A 21,549-nucleotide genomic window follows, 5' to 3' on the forward strand; every position below is an offset into this window, starting at 1 on the left:
GATGGGAGCAAGGCTGTGGCATCCAGGTGAGCTGTCTCAACCAGGCTGGGCATTAAGGAGGATCTTCCACATCTGGGCTGCACAGAGTAGCCAGCTGGGATGTCCGTGTCTTCTCTAACCATTGCCTTGTGCGTTGCGGGAACTTGCTTACCTTGGCCACCTGATGTTTTACTGTTGTGACTGCACCATAGCCAACACTGGGTTTGGAAAGAGCCTGTTGGATGATCCTAGTTTGATTAAACTCTCCTTTGCCTCTTCCAGCCCCAAACCACCACCCACTGAGGGTGTGAAGTCCAACCCCTCCAAGCGGCATCGAGACCGGCTCAACCAGGAGCTGAGTAAGCTGACAGGGTTGTTGCCTTTCCCTGAGGATGTACGCACCAGGCTGGACAAACTCTCCATCCTACGGCTGGCTGTTGGATACCTGAAGATGAAGAGCTACCTGATGGGTGAGTGTCCATGTTGCCAAGGGTGAAAAAGCCCCTGAGGTCAATCCTCACAGCACAGCTCACGTCCCACCCCCAAGCTCTGGGTTGAAAAGTTGTGTTTCCTGAAGGCAGGATAATGGTGAGTTGTGGGATCATACCCTTGTATGTTGATAGAACAGTGTGGCACCTTCTGCTGAGGTACTGGCCCAAAAATAGAAAACTAGGAAGGAAAGTGCCTCATCTCCCAAAATGTGGATGAATCAGCAGTGGTTGCTCATGGCACATCTACCCTTCATGACAAATTTTATCTGTGTTCTCTCTGGAAGGAATCACCACAGGCAAGTCTCTGTGTTTTCTGGAAGGAAGGAATCATCTTAATGTTTGGATGCTACACATCCAAGTCTAATTCTCTTTGGTCAGCTATGGGTGCTTGGTGTCCCAGAAAAGCAACATCCTTGGAAAAGAAAAACCACCTAGTTTGGGCTGGGGAACTGTGTGATGTTTTGGGGATGCCACAGGTCCTTCAGACCCAAGCAGTGCTGGCAGAGCATTAAATCATCCCTCCTCACAGATACAGCCAGAGCCTGTGGCACCCAGCATGTGCCTGGGCTAGGAGGGGATATGGGGGTGCAGAGCCTGACAGTGGGGGAGTCACCACCTTCCCATGAGTCACCAGGATGCATGGACGGGAACATGTATCATCTCCAGAGCCTTGGGCTTGATGGAATGGGTGATGGACACTGGTGAAGGCAGAGCACATGGAGGGCAGGAAGCCACCAGCAGCTTTCTATACTTGGAGACTCCAATCGTGTCTTCTCCCCCCTTCAGACTGAATTAACTTGGCTCCCTTAGCTTTTTCCTGATGCCCAGTTCTCTAGGGCTCTCCGAGTGCCCTCTCCAGCTGGGATGCTCATCCCTGCAAGGAGCTCCCTATGCCAAACTCTCCAGATGGTATCTGTGCCTCTGAGCAGAAGTGTTTCCCGTTGGATATGCTCAGCATGTGCTTCCCAGCATGAGACCTGCTCCGGAAAAGCAGTTGGCATTGGAGGGGTTCATGTTCCTCCATGGAGACCCATTCTGCAGGCCAATTACTCCCATTTGGTCACTGGCCTGTGATTTCCAGCTCCTTCCCCATGCTCTGCCCCTGTCTGCCCTGAAGTTCATCTTGTTTGACTTCAGATCATCCCAGCGATTCATCAGGGTCGGCTTCAGTTCCAGCCCTGCCTGATGAGGACCCGTGTCAGCTGCAAGTCACAGCAGCTCCTGGTTTGTTCCGTCAGGCATTTTGGAGGGGGATGGGGAAACCCCTTGAGCTGTGCTTTCTGCTCCAGTTTTGCTGTTGTCTACTTCATTCAGGCGCCTCTCCTGCAGAAGGAGAGCATGGCATCACCTGCTGAGCATCCCTGCCCTCTCTCTTTCTCCTTCTGTAGCCCGAACCTGAGGCCTTATATCCACGCAGGACATAGATAGATATTTTGATAGACTGATAATTGCGTTATCTCCAGACAATTGATAGACCATTGCACATGGGCTCAGGGTGATGCCTTGAGGCTCCTTTTTTCTCCTTGCACTGCATTTCTCATGCTCCCTCCAGCTGTAGGAATGGAGCTTCCCCATGTTGTCTGCATCTTGCCTGGATTCTTACATGATGAGAAATCTGAGGAAGGAGGTTCCAGTTTTCTCCATCCTCTATGGTATTTCTGAGATGTGGGTCCTGTGTACCTCTGGCATGGGAGCAGACTTGCTTAATGGGGTGTAGGAAGTCGGGCATCAGGGTCTGGGGCAGTGTCTTGAGTGGGACAGAGCAGAAGACTGCCCACAGTGGGTTTGGATGCTGATATCAGTCCCTGCTTACATGGTGGATACTAGGGAAAGGAACTTGTCTCACCATCTGGGTGGGATCCTGGTTTCCATTGCAGGGTAATGACTCACTGCATCACCTTCTAAATCTGCTTTGATTTTAAATGTTCTCTCTTGTCTGTGCTTTGATGAGAAACCAGAAAAATCAGTAGTTTGCTGGAAATGTCAAGCTTCAGGCATAGAGAAGGAAACTTGGAGCTCCATGCCTTCACAGACTGATCTGGGGCATGCACATCTGTCTCCTGGTGCAAGCACTGAAGATGTTGCACAGCTTTCTGCTGCTTGGTTATCTCAGTCTTCCCTCTGCTAGTTGGAGAAAAATAATGGAAATTTGGCATTTGAGTTGGGTGATCAGAAAAACTGTCCTGACCATGGATTGGCCATGACTGTCAGCTCCTTCCGCTGGGGTCAGATGGGACGGGACTTTGAGATCGTTTGCTAAAATCTAAGCAGGTTGGTTTTGGCTGTATCCCCTGGGCTGACTCTCCCCTGTAGTCAGAAGGGGAGGAATAGCCTCAGAAGTCCAGATTTCCCTCTCCCTCTGTTTTTGGTGTCACTTGTCACCAGCTGTGGTTGACGCACATGTGGAGAGCAGCTTGCCCTGTAGCTGTATCTCAGGTGGGGACCTGACAGACGGAGCAGTCTTGTGTTTGTTCTTGTCACCTGGATGAAGCTCCTCCACACTCCCAGGGTCAGAACCTGCTTTGAGCATCGTGGAAGTTTCATAGAATCATAGAATGGTTTGGGTTGGAAGAGGCCTCAAAGATCATCAAGCTCCAAATCCATCTTACCCAAGGTTATACGGATAAAACATGGCAAGGTAGGGGCTCAGGGCTTGGTCTCTTCCAAGCTGTGCTCCTCAGCTTCAGCCTTTGAGTGCTGGTGGGTAGCAATGACAACTCTGGTACTATCAAAATCTGCCTTAAAGGCACTTTGAAGGTTTTGTCACTTGTATGAAAAATGACTGAACCTCACTGCCAGACTTGTGCTGAGCTCCTGTCTGCAAACCAATTTGCAGTGGTTGCTACTTGGACCTATGTCTGACAGTCTCCCAGACAAATCTGGAGTGACTTTGCTGATCCCTGTCTCTTTGAGAGCAAGTGCCCAAGGAGAAAAGCTTGTCTCTATGTTTGCAGTGCTGCCAACTGCCGTGATGCTCTGAGCTCTGTGTGGTGTGACAGGACCCCCACTTGCTGCAAATAGGGAGATCTCTTGAAAGCTTGGATGGATTTTAGTGCTGAGTGGCTTGGAAAACCTCCAGCTAGCTGGGAAGCTGTGCTGGGGTTCATTTCCTACAGTTCCTGTAACAAAAGAAGCAGATGGTGGGGGTTGCAGATGTAGCTTTGCCAAGGGTGAGCAAGAAAATGGGGCTTAAAATGCTCTGTGAGGTGGAGAGTGTGTGCTAAGGGAATGTGCTGCCATTCCCTCTTCCTGGGTCACCCAGGTGGTGAGGTCTGCAATAGAGAGGATCATAGAGTCCCAGAGCAGTTTGAGTTGGAAGGGACCTTAAAGACCATCTTGTTCTAACCCTCTGCCATGGGCAGGGACACCTTCCACTCAACCAGGCTGCTCCAAGCCCCATCCAACCTGGCCTTGAACACTGCTAGAGATAGAACAGCAACAGCTTCTCTGGGCAACCTGTGCCAGTGCCTCACCACCCTCACAGGGAAAAATTTCTTCCCAGTATCCCGTCTAACCATGCCCACTTTCAGAACCTGTCCTGGTAGGAGACCACAGTCTGCAGGCTGGCAAAGCTTGAGGTGACTAATGGCCCCTAACAAACAGCAAATGATGGGGTCACTCCCTGTAGCCCCCAGACCCATACCCAGCCCAATGCCAGCCTGGGGCAGGAGATGCCATTTTCCATGTGTGCATTTTTGAGAACATGTGATCCATGTGTGTGTCCCTGTTCTGTTTCCGGCCAAACCTCCACCAAACACATCTGGCCTGCTGCACAGGCGTGAGGGAGAGCAGGGTAGTGTGCTGCACAGGCTGTGGCATGCAGCAAGCCTGTCTTCTCCACATCTGGCTTCCAGCAGGGATGTGCTGGTTGGCATGGTCCTACCACCATGGTTGCTGGAGTGCTGGTGGGTCTCCATTCACCTGCCCATGGAGGAGTGCAGGATGCATCCGCCCAGGTCTGTGCTTCCCACGAGTCAATCATCACCCCTGCACTGCTGCAGTTAGGAAGGTTAGATCCAAGATCTCCATCTGTGCCATCTTTCCTGGGAAACTCGCTCCAGCTGACCCTGCTTGAGCAGGAGGTTGGCTTAGGAGGTCTCACCAGGTCCTTTCCCACCACTGCTGCTGGACTCACCAGGTTCCTTCCCAGTGCTGTGCTGCAGGGCAGCTGGCAGCAGGTATCACCGGGTAATCTCACTGCAATCAGCATTAAATTAGCTTTTTTTATTCATCTCCTCATTGTTTGTTGTTACCATGGGCCAGAACTGCAGGAGTTTGGGCCTGAAGTAACTGATGCAGTGAAAAGAGTAAAGCTTAAACCCATGCCTGGGCGAGATCCTGCAGGACTGTGTGGGATGGATGTTTGTAGCAGCAGGTTGGAGAGGCTGGTGTGGGCTTTGGGGATGCCAGAGCTCTCCTGGGCATTTCTGTGCTCCTCCAAAAATGCTAGGTGACTTTTTCTAATAGATTTATAATCTGTGGGTTTGGCATTTGTCTGTTTTACTTGGATGTCATGAGCCTGCTCTGCTTGGCATGATGCCTTTGTTAAACAGCTGAGGCAAAGGTTGGTGCTAATTTGATGGGTTTGGGATCAGATCCAAGAGGAAAACAGTTATGCACGGCTCGATGTTGCTGGAAGAGTAGGGAGCTCCTGGTTTTCTGATGCCAGGTATCTCTGGAGCCTGTTCAAAGACAAATGCTTGGGGTGGGTGAAGCCTGTTGTCTTTCACTGGTATCACTCAATCCATGACAGCAGAACTAACTTTGGCGTTATTACCAATAACCTTTCCTTTTTTCAGTGCCAAATCCATTCCAGAGGCAAGGGATGTGTTTTAGCCTCCATCGCCACCTTGCTGTGTTTTTCTTTGTGAGTGTGACAAGCAAAAGGTGAAGAGATTAGGTTGTTTTGCTCCTTTTTCCTTCTTTCTCCTGCCTGAGGTCTTTTCTCCACATTACGGAGCATAGGAACCTCCTCGCGGAGGCAAGAAAGCCAAGTCAAAGGTATGCTCTTGGGGATGCACAGAATCATAGAATCAACCGGATTGGAAAAGACCTCCAAGATTATCAAGTCCAACCCTACCATGGTTACTAGACCATGGCACTAAGTGCCACATCCAGTCTCATCTTCAAAACCTCCAGGGATGGTGAATCTACCACCTCCCTGAGCAGCCCATTCCAATGCCTGATCACTCTCTCCATAAAAAAAATCTCTTCCAACCTAAACATCCCCTGGCAGAGCTTGAGTCTGTGCCCTCTTGTCCTTCTGCTGGTTGCCTGGGAGAAGAGACCAACCCTCACCTGACTCCAACCTCCTTTCAGGGAGTTGTAGAGGGTGATAAGGTCTCCCTGAGCCTCCTCTTCTCCAGGCTAGACAACCCCAGCTTCCTCAGCCTTTCCTCATAGCACTTGTGCTGGAGTCCTTTCACAGGGCACATCCTGAGGCATTGATCCTGGCTGGCATCTTCTCAGGCTGATTTAAAGCCTTTGGGGATCACACCAGCAGCAGGAAGCCTCCTCCAGTGCTCTAACTGGCATTGGGGTTCAGGACAGAGATGGATTTCTCCCTCCTGTCTTAAAAATACTGTACACAGATAGCTTCTAGCCCAGAACTTGGAAAATACAAGTGATCAAATTGCTTCAGCACATGCCTGGAACTTATTGACTAACTGCAGGTGACTTTTGTCACGCTCTTCTTCATAGAATCAGGGAATCATTAAGGTTGGAAAAGATCTCTACGATCACAGAGTCCAACCATTAACCCAGCACTGCCTACCCCACCACTAAACCATATCCCCTAGCACCACGTCCACATGTTAATTCCCATTGATTCTCAAGGATGTACAGGTGGAGTCTGGAAAAACTGAGCACAAACAGCAAAAGTGCATTGTCCTTTTACCTACGCTTCTCTCTTTCACTGTGGGTATATTATAGCTTGGATACATGTCATACCTGTTTCTTTCAATTCCATGAACTTCAGGGTCTCAGCTGCTTCATGTGGAAGTGAGTCTCAACATGTAATGGTCCATCAAAAGGACTATATTAAGTGGGGGTAATTAGCCAGCTTGGAATACAGCTTGCTACCTGCTTTTCCCATCTGACAGCAGACAGGGATCTCCTCTTTTTCCTGCCATCCATTGTTTTCCATCCATCTTAGCCATCAGCCCCTTGGAGACACGTCTACATCAGAGCGAGGGACCTGTGGCTCTGGATGGTATTCTAGAGACAGAAATCTCCCTTCTTGTCTCAAGCAAATGGGGGATGTTTCAGGAGTGATCTCTCCCTCCCATGAGGTTTCCATGTTGCAGATGTGCTGGGGTATGATTAAAATGGTTTTGATTTTCCTTCCCAAGTCAAAAGGTGACTGGGAATAGCACCTGTAGCGCTGCTGGTTACATGGGCCTGGAATTCTCTATCTGGATGTGCTTAGGATTGCTCCCAGCCCCTGTGGTTCTTGGCAGTTTGGCCGAGGATGAATTTAGAGACCTGTTTGGAGGAGGAGAACTACAGGGACACTTTGCTCCTGACTTGTTGGTTGAGGAGAACGCCCAGTCATTAAGAGGTCACCTCCTGGAAATGGGTATATGAGGTCTGGATCATCTGGACTGTGTAGGAATGGCTGTGGCTTCTGAGAACAACCTCAGCCTTGCATATCTGCTGGGTGCTCCCTCCACCACTGCCCATTCCCAGCAGGATGGATGTTTCTTGAAGCAGAAAAACCCTCTGCAAAGACAAGACTGGGCCAGGGTGTTGCAGTGCTGATGAAAGTAAAGAGAATCTAGCATTCCTGGATTATTTTCATGGAGAGTGCCATGTGTTATGGCCACACACTGGCATCTCCTTGGCCTCTGGCTGTGGATGGTCAGGACTGGGCTGGATATGAGCACCACCTGCTCTACACCACCAGTATTTTGTCTGATGGTAGCCAGCTCCCTTCTCTCCACGCTCCAGACCTTCTCCCCAAACCAGGTCGTCATAGCGTGTCCCATGGGAGATAAATCCTGCAGGGTCTTCTAGCTCAGCTGTGCAGTAATGGATTGCTCTGTGTTTGAGAGAAGTGAGCATCTCTGGTGGGAATTGCTAAGATCAGTGGGAGAGTTGGAAAAAATAATTTTGCCAGAAAGCTCAAAATAGGTGTTTCCTATTGGACTCTGTAAGCCCACAGCAACTCTCTCTGCAGATTCTGCTAGGGGGCACTGGGAGGGAACTGGAGACCACATGCTCTCAGGATGTGCATCCTCTCAAAATGCTCTCTGCCCTTTGGGAGCTTTGTTTTGGAAGAACTTGGTTTCTTTTTGGAACCTCCTGCTAGCCTGCCTCGTTTCAGTGCTTTAGAGAGGAGTCAACCCTTCAAAAGAATCCAAATTTCAAAATAGAATTGGTGTTTCATTTTGAAACTATTCCACTCCATGAAGCGCAAATTGAAGCCATGCCCGTGGTCCAGATGGGCTTGGTATGCTTTTCCTTGGGGATCACATGGCAGTTGTGTGAGGAGGCTTTTTGCTTGGTGACGCCTAGTTGAATTTCATCTTTCCCGGCCTTTCCCAGAGGTCTCACATCCCCCGACCTGGCTGATCCACCTCTGAGGGCACAGGATGTAAAAGGGCAGAAGATGCAACTGATGGCAAAGGTGGTTTGGAGACTCAGAGTTTGGCAGAGGAAGAAGTATCCCAGATCTACTGGCGTTAGAGATCAAGGCTAATTCTGCCCATGAGCTCAGAGCATCCTCTCCACTGCTATTTGTGTCACCTTGTGCAAGAACTGCAGCTAATTACTTTTACCTTTAGCTATGCCCCTGGTTGCTGACAGCCTGCGTGGGCAGGTGCTTGTTGTCACTCAGACTCCACATGTAAATACATTGGAGGGATGTTTTGACCCCAAACTGGTTTTATTACAAATATGGGGAAATGCTTTTGCACATCGATGGTTTGGTGCAAAGCAAAACGTCTCATATCAGCAGTTTCACATGAAACTTCTGTGGGTTCTGAAATGGTTTGGCTTTGAACTTGGTGTTACCAGGGAAACCAAACAAACCTTTTAAACCTTTCAATTGTAGAGTGAGAGTTTCTGCCATGGAGAAAAAAATCAAATGGATGGTCAGACTTGGGATGGTTTGAGGTTCTTCCTCATTTCTTACTGTTCCCCCAAATTCATAGGATCTTTTCCCTTTGGATCCAGCCAAGGTCGTGCAGCACCATCCAACACCCAGGGCTCAGATGGGGCAGGCAGGGATGCTTTGCTGGGTTGTGGGTCACACAGGATGTGTGAGCTCTGTCCAAGCTCAGGGCACTACAGGAGCTTGTGGTGGTGGCAGAGGTGAGCTGATTCCCACAGGAGGACTGCTTTGAGCTGTTTTTCTTGTTGGCAGAAAACCATGCCTTGAAAATTCTCCTTTTGTTGGATGCTGAGTTTGGATTGAGTTTTTCCAATGACAGCCACAGATGAAGTACCACACTGGGGATGTCCCTGGGAGCTGTTGTCCTCATTCCTGTTTCCTGTATAACCAGTTTTCTGTGTGTCCTGTGATGCTCAAGGTCCTGCAACCAGGACAGCAGGAGGTTTCACATTGTCTGCACCCATGGGTGTTGCCTTGAAGGCATCTAGCAAGGAAGCATGAGGTAGCACGTGAATCAGCCTGGGGAGGTCATGGAAGCGAGTCCTGGGAGCTGAGAGCTGCTCAGGTGTCAGTGGGAGTGTCACGGCTACCAACCCTCTGATCTGCTTCCGAGCAGCCAAAGATGGAAGGGCGAAAACAAAAGGGGGGGATTTGATGGCAACTTAGATGATTTGGGAAGGTTTTCCTCCATCTTTCTTCAGCCCTGAAGGGCAGAAGTGCAGAATTTGTGGCACTGGGATGGCTTGAAGCCAACTCTACCAGGCTCTAACCCAAAGACTTTGCACTCTGTTGAGTGGGGCTTCCCAGCCTGGGCATCCCAGAAGCACTCATCTTCCAGACCTTGGCAGAAATGAGATGGTGAGAGATGAAAATGGTGAGATTTCCCAGAAATGGTATCAAGCAGGGGAAATAGTCTCTTGGAGGAAGCCTTGGGCAAGTTGGGCATGGCTCTATAAATGGGCTCTGCTCCAGTTCCCACTGGTCTCACCTTCCTCCAAGCTGGGTACACAGGCATGGGATTGCGTGGGGTGGGGTGGGGAGAAGGAGGGAGAGGCTCCTGGCTTGCCCCTTCCACACTGAATTCTTGCCTTCTCACTTGCAGCTACAGCTCCAAAGGTTGGGGACTGCGTGCTGGATCAGCCCAGAGGCCCAGGAGGGAGCAGACGAATGGACCCACAGGTCAACAGGGAGCTGTTTCCTGAGGGGGAATTGCTACTCCAGGTATTATGTCATAGCTTGGCCATTTGGGGTCTTCTCAAGCTGCTCTGGAGCATATGGTCCCATCTGTGGAGCAAGAGGAGACCCTGCTTTGCTCAGAGCTATTTCACTGTGATTTCTGCAGGCAATGAGCACCTTGTGACAGGGACCAGTGATTCTGCCTGGCTGGAGAGGTCCAGCTCCCCATCCCCACTGTTCCCTCCCATCCCCACCTCAATTTGCTGCTCCTCTGATTATGCTGTACCTCATGGTCCCAAGCTCCATCCCAACCAAGAGGTGCAGGGATATCACCTGGGATTGATCCTTGATTAGTCTCTGAGTTGGTGGGTTCCATATGTTCTATTGTGATGGTTGCGGGATAAAACATCCCCCAGGAACTCTTTGCTCTACCTGGGGCTTTGTGTGGGCTCCATAAGGATGTGTTTGCAGCCTGCCTGGGATGGAAAAAGTCCAGCTTCAGTTTGTAGGTTGTGGTGGAGAAAAGAAGGGAAGATGGGTCTTGGAAAACAGTGGTAGACAAAATCAGTGGGCAGTGGGAGCTTTGCTTTGTAGCAAGGCCAGTGTGTGCCTAATGAAACAGCTGTCAGTGAGCTTCAGAGGACAAGGGGCTGGTGAATCACCCACACAGAATGCTGTTTGTTTGGGCTGCAGTTTGTAAAGGTAAGTTGGAAGGAACTGGGATGGAAAGGTCACATGGTAAGGCTGGTTATTGAATAAACATCTGGGCATGTCAACTTAAAACATGCTGCTCCTTGGGGGTACAGAGCAAGTCCATGCAAGAACTTTTATTGTTCTGTGTTCCTGCATCACATGTGCCTGTGCTTTCATAGAATCCCAGACTGGTTTGGGCTGGAAGGGACCTTAAAACCCATCTGGTTCCACCTCCTGCCATGGGCAGGGACACCTTCCACTAGACCAGATTACTCAGGGCTCCATCCAGCCTGGCCTTGAACGCTTCCAGCGATGGGGCATCCACAGCTTCTCTGAAAAACCTGTGCCACTGCCTCACCACCCTTGCCAGGAATAATTTCTTCCCAATATGGAACCTAACCCTGCCCTCTGTCAGTGGGAGGCCATTCCCCTTCATCCTATCCCTACATGCCCTTGTTAAAAGTACCTCTCCAGCTTTCTTGTGGGCTTTGTAGGCATTCAGTCCTCGTCTCCCTTCTCCCACCTCTCCAAACACCAGCAGATGGGGATGCTTGGCTCTCCTAAGAATCTGACTTCGGTCCCTTCAACCCTGCTCCTGCACAGCCTTATGGGAGGCAGGTGAGGGTGAGCAGCCCCCCAACATGATCCTCCATGTGGGATTTTGGTGAGGCAATGACTCCTGGGAGCTCAGTGTGACTTTTGGCATTGAAGCTTGGCCCACATGACATCTCCCATGTGGGCTTCACCTCCAGCTGTCTGCAAGTGTGAGAGTCACAGAGGAACAGCTGGAATAACATGATAGGCTGTGGTGACCCCAGTCCCACAATGGAGCTGCTCCTGAGCACTCTGCAGGGGTTTGGAGCTGGACCATATGATGGCAATTTGTTAAGTCACCACAGCATTGGCAGGCTGGGGTGATTGAAGGCATCTGGAGAGCTTATGAGGTGTTAATGTGTCAGAAATCCCCCAGCTGAGCTGCCTGGTGGCTTCCTGCCACCCCCAAGTGCTTGCACAGAACTATGACTCAGGGCCCCTTGGGGGCTGCAGCACACAAAGGGAAGGGACTGGTCCCTTGGTAAGCTGGATCTGTACATTAGCCTTCCATTTAGGGTGTTCTTTTCCTAGTTTCTCTCTTTCTGATCACTAATAAATTAAATATATGACAGACAAGAGCAAAGAGGAAGAGTTATTGTCTAGTGCAGTGCTTTGCTTTTGGAGGAAATTAGTCTGAAATGGTCACCAGGTATCTCTGAATCTTCATCCTGCCTCATTTTCTGGGTGTTCACTAGATGTGTGAGCTCCCCTCCCTCTACCCCAGCCATCATCTCCTATAGTTTTGGAACAGTTTCCCTAATTTGTAGTGAGGCACAGGTTGCCCAGAGAAGTTGTGGCTGCCCCATCCCTAGAACGGTTCCAGGCCAGGTTGGAGCAACCTGGTCTAGTGGAAGGGGTCCCTGACCATGGCAGAGGGTTAAATGAGAGGAGCTTTAAGGTTCCTTCCAACCTAAACCATTCTGGGATTCTCTGATGCAACATCAAGGCCTTCACAAATCTGGGATCTGAGTTTCCAGATTTTTCTGCCTCTTTTGCTGTCAAGGTGGATGTTGTTTTTAGCTGTGTCAGCATCTTTGAATGATGTCAGTGACAAGATTAGGTCTTACATCACATGGTGATGAGTTGTTCCCATGCCCTCAGAGCTGAGAGCAGGAGGCTGAGGACAGTGGTGCCCTGGGGTGCTAAGGATTAAAAAGCAGGTTTTTCTGGGGGGTGATTGGAGGCAGTGTAGGGAGAAGACAGAGAGAAATAAGCTTGTATCACCTCCTATCTCTAAAATTCAAGGTGAGAAGCCAGGCCTGAAGTGTCTTTGGAGGTCATCCTTAAAATTAATGAGTGGATAAATGGGTCTAGTCAGGGAGTGACTCTAGTTTGGTTGCTATCTCTCTAGGCTTCATTAGCTTAAACTGACTCTAGACGTCTTCTGGAGTCACGAGGCTCCTGCATGTCCTAGGGCAGCCCTTCTTCCTTCTACACCACCACTTGCTGCTTGTTATTGAAGTTGTAAGCAGGTTTTGTTAGAGAAAATCATAGAATCCCAGGATATCCTGAGTTGGAAAGGACCCACAAGGATCATCGTGTCCAAAGCAGAGCCCTGGAACCTGGTGGCTATAACCAGCTGGTACAGCTGGAGAGGAGGAACCTCTCGAGATCCTCCATGAAACCTCTCCTTAGCTGGTCCCTCCTGATGCAGGAGCTGCCCTGCCATGAGAGGACTTCTACGATGGTTTGGAGAATGTGGTCAGTCCATCTTGGGTCATTGCTCATGCTGGGAACAAAAAAAACCCAACAGAATTATGTCTTGCATGATGCTTTCCTTCTCTGTGGAGTTGCTTGTTGATGAAGAAGGTCCCTTCCTGTCCCTGAGTGTTGAAGAAACAGCTGGGGAAGTTCATCTTTCAGCAGCTGGATTGAAACTGGGAAGAGTAACTCTGGGCTCAACTTCTTTCAGGCACTCAATGGATTTGTCATCGCTGTGACTGGAGATGGCTACATCTTCTACATCTCTCCTACTGTGCAGGATTACCTGGGCTTCCATCAGGTGAGTACTGTGTTGCCCTGGTTGCAGTCTGGGTCTGGGAAGGAGGTGCCAACAGCCATGCCAAGGCTTTCTTCTCCTTTCCCAGCTCACTTGGATCATTTTTGCTGTTCATTGCCAAATGAGTCATGTTATTTGGGGGCTGTGAAAGCCAACAAGTGTTCTTGTGACTTTAGTGGGAACAGATGCCAGTTGAGCCATGGCAGCTCTGTGTCCTCTTGCCTTTGTGTGTAGGAGGGGTGTGAGAGATCTCTTGTGGCAGCTGCTGGGCACATGTGCCCTCACTTAGAGGGCTGAGGGTATCTCACCAGTGAGCAATGTCAGTGCCCTGAAGTACACAGGATGCCAAGGAAGAGCAGGTCTCTCTCCATGTCCACCCTCTTACCTCTGATTCTCCCAATATCCTGCTCCTCTGGTTGAAGGACTGAGGCAATGGGAGGGCTGTGGGGCTGCCAGACCCATTTCATTGCATGGATTCCTGGAGCACTTATGGAGGCTGATGTTGTTTGCTTCTTCTTCCTCCTTTTGCTCCCTTTCCCAGCAACATGGGATGCTCATGGCTGATGTCCCAAGTCAAAACTGCTTACAGGCAGGGACTGGACTTGTCAAAGTACATCTGGTTTAGCTGGAGACTCTGCTCCAATATGTTGCTGAGGGCAGGGGCATGGCAGTCAGTGAGCTGCCCATGGGCTTGGCAGGACCCCAGTGATACAGATTTCCATGGGTTTCAAGTAAATAAAACCTCCAACACCTTTTTATAAAACAGCAAATCCCACTGCGTAAGTCTAAAAATAAATAAATTGGTTTGGTCAAAACATTTTCTTATCAACCTTGGAATTATTTTTTACATTGATCCTGTGGAAGAAATTTGCAGAGGACCAGGGATGGCAATGCAGGAGACAGGTTGTGTGCTCTTGCAGACTGGCATTTTGTCCCCCACAAATTCCCCTGGGATACCCCACAGCCTGTTTGGTGCTGTATCTGAATCTGGTCCCCAGAAGACACTGGAAGCTAAGATGCATTCACCCCACAGACAGGGAGCGAAGCTTCTCAAAACAAAGAGCATAGGCTCATGTGGCAGGGGAAGGAGATGGAGTTTCAGCATTTCCCATTTAGGATCGACAGCTAGAGCCAGTGTGAAGCGTCCTTGGAAGGGCTAGATAACACCAGGAGAATGCCAGCCTTGATGGTGTGGGGAAGAGGCTGGAAAGCTCTGCTTGGCTGTGGCCAGGGAATGCTGGGGAAGCAAGCAGTGGGACAGTCCTGAGCAGCCAGGGTTACCTGGACATTGCCACTTCTATTGCTTCTAGAAACCTCTGAGCCATTCCCAGGATTTCCCCAGGCAGACCTTCTCCCTGCTCTCTTGCCATCCCTAAAAGAGCAGCCAGTTCTGGTCCTTGCTCTCCACACAGCACACAAAGCTGGTCACGTTTGCCTGTTCATTACACTCAGTCACTGCACTTTGAGTACCCACAAGGGAAAACCTTCTGCCGTGTCCTCCTCCAGACACCTCTGCCAGGCTGTTCAGGAGTCAGCACTATTCCCTTGTGTGATTTCAGTCGGATCTCATCTACCAGAGTGTGTACGAGCTGATCCACGCAGATGACAGAGCCACCTTCCGCTGCCAGCTGCACAGGACCCCGGCGCCCAGCAGCACCCAGCACACTGCCGACGGTGAGCGCTGGCTGATCCCTGGGGGAACATCATGGCTTCACTGGAGCAGCAAAGTCTCCTCCAGAAGCAGATCTGAGCCATGAGCTCGATGTGTGCAGCACAGCTTGGAAAGCTTCATTTTCCCTTTGGTTTTCCAGCCTTTCCCACTGACCAGTTGCTGCTGGCTGGATGCAGCACCATGTCTAGCCTCCAGGATCTCCATCCTGATAAACAATCCTTTGTGGAAAGGAGCTTCACCTGCCGCTTCCGCTGCTTGCTGGATAACTCCTCGGGATTTCTGGTAACACAGTCCCACACTGGGAAACCACTCTGCCCCCTCTCTGCCCGCAGTGTGTTCACTCAGGGTTGCTCATGCCCATAGGGATGGGAGCACAGCAGTTCGCACCACTTTGTTTGCTTCACTCCTGCATTTTCTCCCCTCTAAGGCCTTGAATTTCCGTGGACGCCTGAAATTCCTTCTTGGACAGCAGCATTCAGCATCAGACAAATCCCCAGTTGTTCTCTTCGCCATTGCTACGCTCCTCCAGCCTCTCTCCATCCTGGAGCTTCGGACCAAGACGCTGATCTTTCAGACAAAACACAAGCTAGACTTCACTCCCATGGCCTGTGATTCCCGGTAGGGCATCTATCACCTTCCCCATGGCAAAATCCCTGGTGCAGGACAGAAAACTAGACTCCATAGGGACAAGGAACTTCTGACCCCACTTCCATGGCAAGGTGCCTGATGCTTTTATCCGCTGCAGCCCTCCACAGGGAGCTGGTTAACTGGGCACCAGCACTTCTTGGCTGCTGTGGTTTATGCCAGCAGACCCAGCATGGGCTGGTTTTGTGGAAGAGGTGATGCAGTTCAGCACCTCTGTCCCCTCATCTCAGGGACAGACAGTTGCACCACCCAAAATGTGGCACTGGCAGGGGATCATGTCTGGCCACTAGGGTGCAACTATGGGGGATCCATCCCTGGTGTCACTATGTTTCTGTGCTGTTTCCAGGGGGAAGGTTGTCCTGGGGTACACAGAAACGGAGCTGTGCAGGAGGGGGTCCGGGTACCAGTTTGTGCACGTGGCTGACATGATGCACTGCGCAGAGAACCATGTGAGAAGTGAGTGCCTGGGGGGGCTCTTGGGGTGGTTGTGTTTGTGGGGTCCCTCACAGCTCCCCAGCACTGGTGCAGCTCTGGCTGTGCCGTATTGTTGCTCCTTGGTGGGTGGTCTATCCTGGGTCTGGAGTAGCTGTGCTAAAGGCTCTTCCTCCTGGGTGAGACCTGCGCAAGAAGCTGGCAGCATCCTGCCTCACCTGCCCCTAAAACACGGGTACAAGGTGATATTCCACCATGTGGCATCTCACATGTTCCTGCCTCCACGGAGGAACTCCCAGACACACCCATAGGCTGGGCAGAGAAGTCATTGAGAACAGCCCTGCGGGGAAGGACTGGGTGGTGATGGTTGATGAAAAACTCACCATGAGCTCCAGTGTGAGCTCACAGCCCAGAAAAGCAACCATGTCCTGAGCTGCATCCAAAGCAGTGTGGCAGCAGGTCAAAGGAGGTGATTCTTCCCCTCTATTCTGCTCTTGTGAGACCCTGTCTGGAGTACTGCACATAGTTCTGGTGTTCTAACAAGAAGGATGTGGAACTGTTGGACCATGTCCAGAGGAGGCCATGCAGCTGATAAGAGGACTGGAGCATCTTTCCTACAAAGACACACTGAGAAAGTTGTGGCTGCTCAGCCTGGAGCAGAGAAGGTTATGTGGAGACCTCATAGCAACCTTCCAGGATCTGAAGGGCGTACACAGAAGCTGTAGAGGAACTGTAGGAACTGTAGTAATAGGACAAGGAGCAATAGGTATAAATTGAAAGAAAGGAAATTTAGATTAGATATTAGGAAGACATTTTTTAATGTGAGGGTGGTAAGACACTGGAACAGGTTGTTCAGGATGGTTATGGGTGTCACAACCCTGGCAGTGTTCAAAACCAGGTTGGATAAAGCCTTGAGCAACCTGGTCTAGTGGGAGGTGTCCCTGCCCATGGCAGGGGAGAGTGGGACTATTAACACAAACCAGAAAACTCTGTGCCACCTCTCTTCTCTCCCTGCCCCAGTGATGAAGACAGGGGAGAGCGGGCTGACAGTTTTCCGGCTGCTGACCAAGAAGGGTGGATGGGTGTGGGTGCAGGCCAATGCGCGGCTGGTGTACAAAGGAGGCAAACCCGACTGCATCATTGCCCGGCAGCGAGCCCTGTCGTGAGTATTGCTGGGTCTCTTCATCTGCTCTCGACACAGGTGGCTGTGGGGCTGCTCAAGGCTCACAGAGGCGATGAGGGTGGAGGAAAGGGTTGTTGGGTCACATGGTTGGCACTTTGCAGCACATGCCCCCCTGTAGCATGAGTGAAATGGCTCTGAGAAGGTGGTTGTGGACATGGTCCTGCCTGGGGTGAGCCCCGGACATGCAGCCCTTCCCTGAGCCATGCAGACCTCCTGGCGGGCTCTCCAGAGTTCCCCAGTCCTCCACCTGCAGCATTGTAGCCAGCCCAATCCAGCACCCTGTTCCTATAGAAAAGCCAGGGCAGGGCCACAAATGCCTCTTGTGCTGTCAGAAGGATGGTTTTACCTGGCACAGAGGAGGTGCTCATGCTGTTTCCATGTCTTTTTCCCTCTGCACTGAAGGAATGAAGAAGGGGAGGAACATCTGCAGAAGAGAAACCTGCAGCTGCCTTTTAGCTTTGCCACGGGGGAGGCAGTCTTGTATGGGAATGACCTTCCCATGTTCCTGCACTCCTTCCAGCCCAAGGAGGAGTTGCAGACACAAGCAAAATCCCACTCAAAGCAATGCTTGGTAGACCCTAGCTCTCTCCTTGGGGCCATGATGAAGCAGGATGCATCCATATACAGCTCCCATGCTGATAGCCTGCCTCAGTTCTCCCTGCCAGATCTCATTGCTGAGCCCGATGGACTGAGACGGAATGAGGACGTCAGTCATGCCAAGGAGGAAAATGACTCCCTCCTGGTGGTTATCGAAACCCTTTTTGAGAAGAGTGAGGTGGACAGAAACACCTGCCAGAGTCTCAGCATGGACAACACAGAGCTGCAGCAGTGGGAGGAGGCTCTGTTCAGCTTGGGGGCGGAAGAGGAGCCGCCAGCTCAGCAGGTTGGCAAGAGGCCAGGCACCAAGGTGACATCCTATGTGGAGCAGATGCTCCTCAGGGAGGATGCTGGGAAGAGCATGGACTTTCCACACTGCAGTGCATCACCCTATAATGAGGAAAACAGCATTGTAGCTCATTTCCAGCACTGCTGGGCAGCTAATTCAGCATTTCAAGCCCCACTGCAGCCCCAGGCATCAGGTACACAAGGCCAGGATGCTGTCGTCTCGCCAATCTCCGTCACCTCTGAGGTCAGCTCTGCTCAAGCACAACAGCAGGTCCCATTTGACCCAGCTGGGCTGGTGGGAGGGGCTGGGCTGGGTGTCCCAGTCTCCAGCAGCAAATGCTCTGTAGCACTTCAGCTGGCAAACCAAGTGCTTCAGGCAGAAGTCACCAGCTCTGCTCCAGAAGATAACACTCTCCCTACTGCTCAGAGCCAGCCTGGGTGCCAGCTGGTGAGCTCAAGCTGCCCACCTCCAGTGCACTCAGACACACTAGTAACTCAGTGGCACGTCCCACTCCAGACAAACTCAGCCAATGCTTTGGGTCAGAGTGCTCCTCCTGGATGTTGCCCCTCGGAGGCCTGGATGGCCATAGCTCCTAAACAGCTGGAAGCAGCAGAAACACACATAGAATTCCAAACTGGGCTGGCTGGCAGCTCCAAAAGCCCCCCAGGGGCCAGGCTGTGGTTGCCGCCCCCCTCTCAACCTGCTCCTTGCCCTGCCCAAGGCTTGCATGAGTTCTTGTTCTCAGGGGATGGGGACCTCCATGGTGAGGAAGCTGCTCTCCCTGCACAAGCATCAGCACCCTTAGGAGCCAGCCAGCTGCCAGTGGATGGTGGCTTCCCCAAACAGCCCCTGATAGCCCACCTAGAGCCCTTTTCCTGGGAAAGGGAGCAGACAGTGCTCCGAGAGGACAAGTGGTTCTTGCAGCACCAGCTGTGGCTCCCACAGGCTGGGGCATCTCCTCAGAGAAGCGATGGGGCAGGTCCAGTGCAGCACAGTAGGCTCCTGCTGGAGTCCAGTGCAGGTCCCAGCACCCACAGGATGGACCATGTTGTGCTGCCAGAGTGCCAGTATGGAAATAGCTTTCTAAGACATGAGAACAAGTTCCTTAGGGATGCCCCTAAAGTATCTCTTCCCCAGCAGCTGGGCACTTTGCCTTGTCCCAGCGAGAACCACCCTGAAGCACCATGTTCCTCACCAGGCTCAGTTTCGAGGTGCTCAGCAGCTGTCCCTGTGAAGGTGGGTGCGGGAGCACCCCTATCACCCGAACAGGGCCCTGGCTGCCCCTCGGTGCCCTTCACGGGTGCACAGCCACTCTGTGCCTGTGAGATCCAGCTCAAGGTGAGGTGTGAGGGCTGCAGGACCTGAGGGGTGCACCAACTTGTGTGGATGGAGTGAAGGGTGCTGCCAGGGCCTGCAGGTGCACCCTCTTTTGTGGGCAGCCTGTTTTGAAGCCTCACTGCAAACCAGGAGGCACATTTTGGAAAGCCACCAGCAGCTGTGACCTCTTCTCATACCTGCAGGTGGTGCCCCATGCTTCCTTGGCTACTCAGGATTTTGTCTTCCAATGCTTTTGAGCAGTTCTAAGGTGAAGTGGTTAGGGCTTCTTTTCAACAAGAAGTCTTTTAGGGAGATGCAGCCATGCCAGTGAGGAGGTTTGTGGACTCTTGGGGTCTGAGGAAGGACACTCTGCTTGCTGGCCCATGTGCTTGGGGCAGCCTCTTGCAGATGGACCTGCTGCCTCACAGCCGTTTTGAATGCAGTGTGGTGTCCTTGTCACCTGTGTGTGTGGACCACCTTGTCATGTTGCTGTTCGGACCCTCACATCATCTCCACCTGCCCGAGCCCTGCTGCTCCCTGCTCCCTCCCTCCTGTGCTCTCCATATCCTCCAGAAGCCCTGGTGACCAAATTGCTTTAGAAATTGTTTGCTACCAAGCATTTTGAGAAGCTCAGCAGCATTGAAGGGTCTTAGTGAGAGGTGGAGTTGGTGAGAGCAGACACACCTCAGGGATTTGGGCTCTCCAGCAGCCCTCCTGGGGAATTAGGAGCGGTAGGTACCAGTCAGTTGTGACCCTTCTGTGAGAAGGAAGGGAGGGGGAAGGATGAAGTGACTGCCAGCTGCTTCTCCACTTTGGACCCACTTTGGACCCTTCAAGCTGTTGTCCTGGAGCCTAGCACAGCCCTTTCTTTTCAGTATTTTTTAACCTAGGTTGTGAATTAATTTATTGTTCCCACTGTGGGGCAAATTCTCCCAGACCCATCAGGGAAACCCACAGCAAAACAATGCTGGAGGAGGGTGCCTTTGATTTGAGACCATGCTAGTTTGCCACATTGGATCAGAGATCAGAGTGGTTGGGGGCCTTCACATCTTCTTGCCATGCACTCATCCCCTTTAGCATCACATCTGCCTCTCACACCTATATTAAGTATTTATAAGCAAATGAAATCAGGTAATTAGTGCAGGGCCAGCACCAAGTCCACGTGTCCTGGTGTGGAGAGTCCTCGTCTCCCTAGATCTCTTCCTTCATATGTCCTGATTTGCCTTGCTGTGGCAGTGTTTATGTGACTCAGGAAAGGTCAAGCTCCTGTCTGCAGGCTAGGAGCAGAGCAATGCTGGAACATGCTAGACCCCTCTGAAGTGGCCTGGAGGAGCACCTAGGATATAGGGCAAGGAGTTGACTAGCCATGATATGGACCCAGAAAAGCAGCAGGCTGAATTCTGCTCACCAGCTCCTGTTATTCCAGCACCTGCAAGCCCATGTGAAAAAGTCCATGGCCCCAACTGCAGGCTATCAAGGGTTCCCAGTCCTGCAAGAGGTGCATCTTGGGCTGGAGACACCCTGCCAGGGTCTGCTGCTTGAGGTAGTGACTGACTCCCCTGTGCTCTGTGACTGGTGTCTGGTCTTTTTATACCTTGTGTCTGTGCAGATAAAGTCTGTTTTGGTGTCAGCGTCTCATTTTCCACTCTGTGATTTCTTTGTGCTGCTGTTGGCAGCCAGATGATGCTGAGGTGTTAAGAGATGACCTAAGACTCACCCCATGTGTTTGGTTATGTATTAAAAGGCGATTTGCTTTATATGGTGGTGTTTGTTTTGACCTTGTCTCTCCATTTCCTCATTGACTGAGGAAGAGTTGGGAAAAGCCTGGCCCTGGTGCTGGGGGTGTGATACACTCATGCTCCCTGTCCTCTGCCACTGTGGGCATGCAAAGCAGCAGAGATGTGACAGTATCTCCCCAGTGCACCCTCAAACCGCCCCATGCAGTGGTGGTACTCACACATGCAGGTTCCTGGTATCACTGCCACGGACACACACGGTCACACACCTCGTCATGCTGACAGTCACCCTGGAGTGCTGACAGGACTGCAGTGACACCAGTGTTCACACCCCCTCACCCAGTGAGTGGTGGGGCTCACTGCCCCAATCACCCCACTCTCCCTCATGCCCCATCCACCTCGTCATCCCTACACCCCCCACTCCTCCCAGTCCCTCTTCAGCCCCCCACATCCCTGCTCCTCCCTCATCATCCCCCTCCTTGACCCAGCATCCCCCCATCCTCTCTCACCTGCCTAACATTCCCTCATCCACCTGACCTCCCAACCCCTCTTCAGACTCCCAATCCCCCCATATCCCCACCCACGCATCACCCTCTCATCCCTTATTCACCCATCATCCCGACACACACCCTC

The 21,549-nt window shown here is 51.5% G+C and overlaps 1 protein-coding gene across 1 annotated transcript in view; it reads left to right on the top strand.

Moving 5' to 3' along the window:
- Nucleotides 1-19,041, top strand: part of LOC103810578 (aryl hydrocarbon receptor-like) — a 23,254-nt gene extending 4,213 nt beyond the window's left edge. The window contains 10 exon segments of the mRNA XM_009083485.1: nt 262-449; nt 9,686-9,804; nt 12,959-13,048; nt 14,605-14,719; nt 14,857-14,999; nt 15,145-15,335; nt 15,709-15,818; nt 16,815-16,956; nt 17,380-18,980; nt 18,983-19,041. Coding sequence (XP_009081733.1) covers nt 431-449; nt 9,686-9,804; nt 12,959-13,048; nt 14,605-14,719; nt 14,857-14,999; nt 15,145-15,335; nt 15,709-15,818; nt 16,815-16,956; nt 17,380-18,980; nt 18,983-19,041 — 2,589 coding nt within the window. The 5' untranslated portion in view covers nt 262-430.
- Nucleotides 19,042-21,549: the final 2,508 nt, after the last annotated feature.

The sequence above is a fragment of the Acanthisitta chloris genome, unplaced genomic scaffold (genome assembly GCF_000695815.1).
Source record: "Acanthisitta chloris isolate BGI_N310 unplaced genomic scaffold, ASM69581v1 scaffold11131, whole genome shotgun sequence".
NCBI lineage: Eukaryota > Metazoa > Chordata > Aves > Passeriformes > Acanthisittidae > Acanthisitta > Acanthisitta chloris.